This window comes from Pimephales promelas, chromosome 20 (assembly GCF_988280905.1).
Source record: "Pimephales promelas chromosome 20, fPimPro1.hap1.1, whole genome shotgun sequence".
NCBI lineage: Eukaryota > Metazoa > Chordata > Actinopteri > Cypriniformes > Leuciscidae > Pimephales > Pimephales promelas.
The window spans coordinates 26674697-26684482 of record NC_142788.1 but is presented as its reverse complement, the minus strand read 5'-3'; the positions used below and the strand labels follow the sequence as shown (position 1 = coordinate 26684482).

Genomic DNA, 9786 nt, shown 5'->3' with positions numbered 1-9786 from the left:
AAAATTCCAGCTATAGTAGTAAGTCAGTCTGGTCATTAGGAACATACTACAACTTTTGGAACATGAAAAAATCTCTTTGGTGAATTGCACTAAAGTTTTAAAACATTTTTGCGTACTGTATGTACAATTGCCTATAAAGACACTAAAGCAGTCGTGATCTACGTGAATACTCAGCATCAAACCTGAAACAATTTTCACCCTGGTGGATTTTTGACTATGATGACTATAATGTTCATGGTGCTGTCCACGTAGCCTATTATGTGGTCCAGAAGGTCCTAAATGATTAGTCTGCAATTTGGGTACTGCTTTTTATTTTCGCTTTGCATATTTGCGGATTTCCGCGTTCAATATCTCGTGAGGTGAATATTGTTACTAAACAAATAACATTGTTTTAATATTTGAATCTCCTCAAAACGAGACCAAAAATGTCCCCCAAGGACAAGGATTTAAAATATTGCTATCTTTGTCACGATATTACAAAAATATCGTAAAACCAACTAGTTTTAATTACTGCTAAACGCAATTTCGAACACAAATAAACATGTTTGCTGAGGGAACGTGTGGACGTGTTTTACAGTAGCAAACCAGATTACATTGATTTCCATGGGAGGCGCTCCTTTTCAGTGTTCGGTGTTGAATTTGTCAGTCCTTTATGGCACAATGGCCGTGTATTAAAAATATAGTGAGCTCTTTACCTTGGACAGTAGTTTTGGGCATCTCAGATACGTTCTGACAGACACAACCGAGTGATCTAGGTAGGCAGCTTACTAGGCTTTGAAACACCGCCTTGTCTATGCGGGGACGACTGTCTGGGCTAACAGGATCCGAGTTGGATTATTTATCTATCGCAACCTAGCAGCACTCTCTGGGTAAGCAAACATTTGATTTATTATATGGTTTCTGAGTACTAGTTAGTGGCATATCGGTCTGTTTTATTTCCACTGCGAGAGATGATGGTTACGTGCTACTTAGCCACACATGCTAACGGACTCCAACGGTAACCGGTTAGCTACAGCTAAACGAATGGTGTATTAAATAAAGATGCATTGAGGAGTTTTATTGTACCCTAGATTGTATTCTGCACATATTTAAATATACATTTTTGTTACGGAGGGGTGGCAAATGTTGTGTTAACCTCTAAAGCACAAATTCTATTTGTGTGTGGACTGTCTTTGTTAGGACACCAGTTGTTGAATTGTATCATTCATGAGCGAATTTATTTTTACATTTGTGTAAATTTATGAAATGTGTTTGTATATATATATATTTTTAGAGCACATATAGAGAAAACATATCTAAAGCTATCCAGACTTTCTGTGTTGAAACGAGTTGGTGATAAATGTAAACATAAGTTAACGTTAAGTGTGTAATTTCATGTGTAGTGGAAATATATATTTCATTTAGTTAGTTTTTAGGGGGATATTGGGCATGTTTTATAAGACGTGCACTTTTGTCTTCATATTCTTTTATCACATTAATTCTGAAATAATTAAATCAGTAATGACTGACTCTGCTCTGAAACGACATTTCCATTTGGCTGACGTCACCAAGCCCTCTTATTTTTCAAGCACTTGTCAAATGATCTTAAAAAGCCTGCTTTGTTACCAATTTAATTTATTTTATTGGGAAATTCTATATCCATAAATGTAAATTCTCCAACAATAAACCAATCTTTATAGTTTTTTTTTTCTGAAAGAGTTTGAAATGTACCTTAACACCATCTCATCCTCAGTAAATAAGAAAGCAATAAAAAAACTTTTATTTTGTAATGACTTTAATTTGGTTAGACCTACTCTAAATTTTGTATAGAATATCTTGCCCTCTTGACCCTCATTTTATTTATTTTATTTATTTATTTATTTATTTATTTATTTATTTATTTTTCCTCTTTCTTTCCTGTTCTTTTTTTGTTTTAGATAGTCATACTTGTGTTAAGATGACTCTGTACATATTGTTGTCATATTTTGTACAGATATGTTTGCAATTTTGTAACAGATTTGTATGCTATTTAGTATTTTGTAACAGATTTGTATGCTATGTGAGAGAAAAAAAACTTGTCAAATGATCTTAATACAATAGGCCTACTACTTTACTAATTATGTGCAGTATATACTAATAATACTATAATGTTAAAAAATAAATAAATAAAATAGTATCCATTATTCTACGCTAACTTAAATGTTAGCGTGTTAACAAAAACCGGACGGGCAGAGTGATTAGTGATATTTCCCTCTTAAAATACTGAATATAAGTGCATCTTGCTATTCAATTTCATCTGAATCTTATGTCATAACCCTTTTTGGTTCACTTCTCTTTGTTTCAGTCCAAATCCTGGCTTTGGTCACTATTGCCAGGCATGCGGATCAGGCTGCAGGGCTCTGGCCACGCGGCCCGTCTCCTCTCCGAGCTCAACCGCTACCGCCTGTCTCGCCTCCTGTGTGACGTCATCCTCCAGGTCGGGGGCCGTTCCTTCCCGGCTCATCGTGTGGTACTGGCGTGCTCTTGCACGCACTTTAACAGCCTCTTCTCCAGAGGTTCCCTCAACCAAGATGGCGTTCTCACCACCTTCTCTCTGGACTTTGTCTCTGCCGCCAATCTCGAGAAGGTGTTGACTTTCATCTACACGGGTGAGATTTTCACGGATTTGATCAACGTGGGTGTGCTGTATGAGTTGGCGGAAAGGCTCGGCGTGAGGGAGTTGGTGAACGCTTGCCATGCCACCTTTCCTGACCTGCAGAGCTCCAGCTCTAGAGACCCGGTGGCCGATGGGGATACGGAAAGTGATATGGTGTCCGCCAACGCCGTGGCTGTGTCCGTTTGCTCATCCTCCGCAACATCCTGCTCCTCGCTCTCTTCTTCAGCCGCTCCCACACCTGTAACTCCATCTCCGGTTTCTCAAGGCAAGAACGGCAGGTTGAATCGCTCCCACTTGGCCACCCAGTCACCTAAAAACGACTTGCAGGTGCATTTGGGTTTCAACCAGCAAGTGACCAACAAGCTGAGTCCTTCGGACAGCAACCATTCTGCAGATGTTCTTCCTTGTCTTGCTTTGCAGCTCAAGACTGAGCAGGAGGATGAAGAAGAAAATGGAGGAAGCAACTCAGTGGACCAGCTTGTTGTTAATGGTAGCAAGTCAGCGTTTGGGTCTCAGGAACCATGTTCCATTCCTGATTCTTCAGCCCAGCTTGGCGGTGAAACCTGCGCCCCTTCATCGTCCTCCGGTGACCCCTTGGACAGTTTGCAGCTTGGGGCTGTTACAGGAGCAATCAAAGATTCTGATTTGTTTGAGGAAGATGATGCTAGAAAGAGGCACCGCCTAGAGGAAGAGCATACGGAAAGTGGTGATCAGTGGCGAGCACTTTCAGAGGACATTATTGAACTGAGCGACGAGGAGGAGCACTTCATCGTGGAGGAAGAGGACGACGAGGACTTGATGTGCATTGAGAACGGTGAAAACGGGGTATCTCTTGGCCAGCTGGCGTCCTCGCAGCCATGCAAATCGTGCGGGATGCTGCTTCCGGTGGAAAACGACATCATACGAACTCACGCTGAGACACACCTCTCGGAATCGGGTTCGTGTCTAGTTTGTGGCGCCTCCTTCTCGGATCGTTCTGCTGGTGTCGCTCACGCCCTCACACACGTGGGCATCTTGCTCTTCTCCTGCGACGTTTGTGAGCACCAATTCCGGACCGAGTCCGCATTGATTCTCCATAGACGTCAGTCAGCAGCCAAATGTGTCCCTCAAAATCCCGACCAACTGAACGGGGCCTCCCAAGGGCAAGGAGGGGAACTGCAGTGCACCATTTGTGCTAAAACCATGGCGAATGATTTCAAAGTTAGTGAAACATACTTTTTTGTTGTTGTTTATAAGCCTTATACCGTGTCATAATCAGGTGCAACGTGACAACTTTGAATCATAATGCTTGTGCCTTAATCATTAATTGAAATAAATCTGAAATTTAATTATATACAATTTATATTAGGGCTGTCAAATGATTAATCGTGATTAATCACATCCAAAATAAAAGTTTTTGTTTACATGATATATGTGGGTGCACTGTGTATAATTATTTTTTATATATAAATACACACTCATGCTTGTATATATTTGAGAAATATTTTCATGTATATATACTGTATATAGATTTATATATAAATAATTTTTTTTCTTAAATATCCATGCATGTGTGTGTATTTATATACATACAAAATAATTATACACAGTGCACCCACATATATCATGTAAACAAAAACTTTTATTTTGGATGTGATTAATCGTGATTAATCATTTGACAGCCCTAATTTATATATATTAATATATATATATATATATATATATATATATATGTAACTTATATACTAAATTAACTAAAACTAGATTAAATAAATTACAGCTAAATAAAAATATAAAAACTTATACAAATGACAAAAGCACCCAAGAAAATAATTAAAACACACTAAAATGAAAATATAATATAAAATCAAAATATTGATAAATACTCAAATAGTATATAAATAATATTAAAGTAACATGTTTTAAAAAGCTACATTTTATAATTATTAATAAATTAAACCTGATATTTATGTTTATATACATATGAAATATAAGCATTATTATATTATTAATATGAAATATATAAACAATATTAAAAAGACATTGCTTCACCGTTTTTTAGCTACTCAAGTAGACAGTAAACAGATAAAACAGACAGTAAATATTACAGCAACAAAATTATTTATTTTTAGTTAATATTATTTCATATAGCATATGAGCTACCACTCTGTTGGTTACATACTTCTAACTAACTTGTATTTTGTACATTTTTTGTAGACTAGAAAAATTGTATTGTTCAGAGTTTTACTTCATAATTCAGTTTCTTTAACTTGATTTGTCTATATTAATGATGGATTTGTTGACTTTCTTCAGGCGGTGAGGGACCACGTTCAGAGCCACGCATGCTTGAGGACGTTACGCTGTGGAGTATGCCAGCTGTCTCAGGCCTCTCGATGCGCCCTCCTGTGGCACACACTAACACACCTTTTTCCAATTTACACTTGTCCACAATGCGCTAACCCCTTCCTGGAGAGTGCACTGCTTGAGAGACACCTGTCTGTACACGCAGAGGAAGGAGCGTCAGTGAAACGGGGCGACGGCAGTCCCGCAACCAGCGGAGAAGGCCAGGCCGAGCTGCGCTGCTTCCTGTGTCCCCAGACCTTCCCCTCCGAAACCGCGTTTCATTACCATCTCAGCGTGCATTCCAACGAGCTCCAGGGCAGCCAGGTTTGGCCGGCCAAGCGCAAGGCAGACCAGCTCATCGAATACTCCTCCTCCTCCTCCTCGCCTTTGGAGGCGAGCGGCTCGGGTAAAGCAGGTTTCAACGTGAGCATGGGCTTCAACCTGCAGGACAAAATGGCTCACGAAGGCGCCCCGTTTCCAGCCGGAATCGTACTGAACGGCAAATCCGGTGCTGGCACGGGGCTTAGGGAAAAAGTGTATCGCTGCCGGTACTGCGGCAAGCATTTTGCACATTCGGGCGAGTTCACCTACCACCTCCGCATCCACACGGGTGAGAAGCCCTACCAGTGCAAAGTGTGCCTGCGCTTTTTCCGTGGCCGATCCACCATGATCTGCCACCTAAAGACGCACTCGGGCGCCCTCATGTACCGCTGCACCGTCTGCGGATTGTTTTTCTCCACGCTTAAAATGGTTTCCACGCACATGGAGGTCCATGAAGACCAGCTGCCGCCCGATTTTAACATCGAGGAGACCTTCATGTATAACGACCACTCTAAAGAGCCCGTCCCAAACCTGGACACCTGAACAACGTTGCCCTCCGAACTCTCCGTCACACTGTGTGTCCACGTTTACTTACTCAGTAAGTTGTCGAGGACAAGTGACCGTAGACCTAGAATGTAATGAAGTGTTTAAAGGGATAGTTCACTTTGAAATTAATTTTTGATATGTTTTAGCTTACCTCAAGGGCATCCGAGATGTAGGTGACATCTTTGTTTCCACAGTATTTTCAATTTTGACATTTTTCGGTCAAACCGGTGTTGTCTGTCAGTCTTATAATGAAGTTTTAGGGGGTCCATCTCAAAGAGCATGCACAAAATTAAACATGATTGAATGACTCGTGAAAGTAAGTACACACGAAACGAGCGGTTTGTGTGAGAAAACGAACAGTAACTATTTATATAGTTTTTACCTCTTGTTAAAGAGCCCCTATCATGGATTTTTTGAAAATGACTGTTCATGTGGTGTGGAATATAGCTCTAAGGGAATGAGAACATCCTGCAAAGATTTAGATCTGAAAGTCCACCGTATATAAAGGTATTGTCTTTTAAAAGTGAGAGTCGACTCTGAGTCTATGAAATGAATTGTTTTTGAAACGAGTCATTAGCTGTTACATTGTAGTGACGTAGATACGAAACATAAGCATATTGGCCACGCCCAGTTACTGCGCGCAGACGGAAGTATAAACTTGAAGTCTAGAATTTTTTTTGCATTTTTTTTTTATATCAACAATTGGTTTTGAATGGCAGTCTATGGTGACATTTCACTAGTGAAAATACAATTGTTGATATCAAGACTGTAATTGTTGTTGTTGATATCAACAATTAAATCAACAATTGAATTCTTGATATCAAGAATTCATATCCTGGAAATGAATAAAAGCTAAAACGGCTTGCCATAGCCTATGGTGACATTTCACAAGTGAAAATACAATTACAGATATCAGCAATTCAATTGTTGATAACAACAATTCAATTGTTGACATCAACGATGCCATTTTTTGATATCAAGAATTCAATTGTTGATATCAAAAAATGGCATTGTTGATATCAATAATTCATATCCTGGAAATGAATAAAAGCTAAAACGGCTTGCCATAGTATGGAGCGTCTTGTACTGCAGTGCTTTATTAATACAGTATGTTTATGCGTTGGGCTAACAAACAATAACTGACAGGGTCATCTGACCAATCACCGCCGATAAGCCTCACGCAAAGGAGTGGTTTGGAAAAAATGAGTCGTTGTATGAATCATTTGGGAGTCGATGAGCAAATCAGGTAAAAATAAATGCATATCATAAGACAACAAAAGTATTATTTGTCATTGCATTCATGTAAAACTGTTGTTGGGAACTCCCAGAACAATATTAGGAACATTTTAAATGCCATAATAGGTGCCCTTTAACAGCCGTCGAACTGATCTGAATCATGTGCAACTGAACCGTCTCCTGACGTTACGGCGGAAGTGATCTCTCGCGCGTCTACGTCGCGCATTGTTTACACGGAGATTTCGGAAGTTTTACCTTTCACTAAACATATTTAGATATTCGGGAAATCGCAATGGAAGACGATTTCGATATATCTAAATATGTTTAGTTTCTAGCCGGAATGTTTAGTAGCCGGAAGCGAGAGATCACTTCCGGCGTAAGGTCTGGAGAGACGGTTCAGTTGGACATCTGATTCAAATCAGTTCGACGGCTGTTAATAAGAGGTAAAAACGATATAAATACTGTTCGTTTTCTCACACAAACCGCTCATTTCGTGTCCTAGGTAATCAGTGTGTACTTACATTCACGTGTCATTAAATCATGTTTAATTTTGACTTCTCTGTGCATGCTCTTTGAGGAGACCCCCTAAAACTGCATTAGGACCAACAAACAACAACGTTTTGACCAAAAAAATGTCAAAATTGAAAATGCTGTGGAAACAAAGACACCTACATCTTGGATGCTCTTGAGGTAAGCTAAAACATATCCAAAATTAATTTCAAATTGAACCATCCCTTTAATGTGATCGTCTTTGTGTTGTTGTATACAGATTGAGAGTGATTCTTGTTTTTTTAAAGACTAAATTAAGGGTAAAACTTCATTTTAAAAATGTAGTGCTGATTCTTGACCACTTGATGGCAAGAGAGACTGAGCAAAGTTAAACGTTTGGACACACCTATTGATTACTTCCATAACATAGAATTTAACTTAATAATAAAGTCTTTAAAGCTATGGAATAAAAAAAACCCCAAACATATCTAACGATCTTATATTGTAGCTTCTTCAAACGTTTGCCAAGAACGTCAGTGTTTGAACACTGTTGAAGGAGTTTACATGTGTGCTGAGCACTGTTTGGCACTTTTCTTCAACTTTTTACCAAATTACCAAAAAAAGCAGTTTTGAAGAACCATGTATAAACACATTATTTCTTTCAGTCATTTAAAGGGATAGTTCACCCAAAAATGAAAATGTTGTCATCATTTACTTTCCCTTAAGTTTTTCCAAACCTGTATGAGTGTATTTCTGCAGTTGAACACAAAAATATTTGAAAGTATGATGATATTCATACAGGTGGCTTCCATAGTAGTAAAAAACAAACAAACTGATTTGTAGTTTTAATAACAAAGTCATTTTTAACTGGAAGTGCTTGATGTGTGATTACCTCTATTATACTCTTCCGGCAACTCTATCACAATAAGCTAAATGTCTCTGGTTATTCTAGAAAAGCACAAAGTATCCTTTGTTCTATCACGAAGTTGAGAATAAACCAAGACTTTGTTTCTACGTTTTCTGATAAATAAAGCAGTCCTCTCAAGGATATAAATAAAAAGGTCATTTAAAAAAAATAAAATAAATAAAGGTACTTTTCTTTTACAGAATAGTTGTTATTTTTATAGTTGTGCAGTGCATCACTTGACGTTGACTAAATTAGAAATAGTTATGAGATGCAGTATCATAGTTTGTATGTTGTGAAAAACACTTAAAACGTTCATTTCATTCGTAAAATTATGAAAAGAGAAGTGAGTCCGACTGAGGTGCTAATATATCAGTCGGTTCACCTTCTTCACTCGGCACATATCAGTATTTTGTGCAAATGGTATTGTCATGAATAAAAGCAATTACCGGCATTGTTCTGTATCGTTTTCCCAGCAGTTATATGCCTTTTTGTTTAGTACACTTCTTTCTTAAATGGGACACTTTTACATAGTTCGTTTAAATAATTATTTGATTCATTTGGCACACCGGTCCATTGATAATTGATGTTATTGGTCAAACCACAAAGTATGTATTCAAAGCTGCTGGGATGTTGTGTTTGTTATAGCCTTATTTGCAATGTACCACAGAAAAATAATGGCTGAAGTGAATGGCCTTCCTAGTTTTATCAACTACTTCACCCTTATCAATCTGTTTTTTTTTTTTAGAAGAATTATCAGTGCTTTCTTTGCTACTCTCTTTGATGTTGAACGTGTGATAGGAATGTCATGTTCATGCTACATTTTATTTTCATCATGAAACAATTGCCTTATATAACTTCAGTGTTATTTATATAATTTATATATGTTCAGTGTCATGATCAGAAATCTGTTATCTTTTACTACAGCTGTTCTTGTCTTCTGAATAAAAAACGGTACTTACAAAACTAGTGAGGGAGGCTTGTTCAAGTTTTGATCATGTTCGCAGCATTTGAACACAAAACCACAGATTATCAATGTTAAAAGTGTATTTATATTCAACAAACATTACTATGATGGATAATAATTTTCCAGACATCAGTGCAGGACATGCTAAAAAACAAAATGACATTAGCCTCCACGATTTGCTCCCCCTTTCACCCAAACATGAATTTTAAAATAAATTGTGACATCACATCCATTACAATATGTACAAACAAGTTGCTGAGCTCAAAAAAAAAGCCATTTAATCATCACTATATAGGTGTTGTGATTGAGAGTATGGACAAAGTGAAAGTTTCTGTTGAGTGGAACAATTAAAACGATCTTTGTACA

General features: G+C 38.0%; 1 protein-coding gene across 1 annotated transcript; it reads left to right on the top strand.

Annotated features, from left to right (window-relative positions):
* The first annotated feature begins 476 nt into the window (after positions 1-476).
* Positions 477-9673, top strand: zbtb39 (zinc finger and BTB domain containing 39). The gene is made up of 3 exons (XM_039652909.2): positions 477-869; positions 2324-3835; positions 4928-9673. Exons 2-3 carry the CDS (start codon positions 2357-2359, stop codon positions 5819-5821), a joined length of 2373 nt encoding a protein of 790 aa, XP_039508843.2. The 5' UTR covers positions 477-869; positions 2324-2356; the 3' UTR covers positions 5822-9673.
* Positions 9674-9786: the final 113 nt, after the last annotated feature.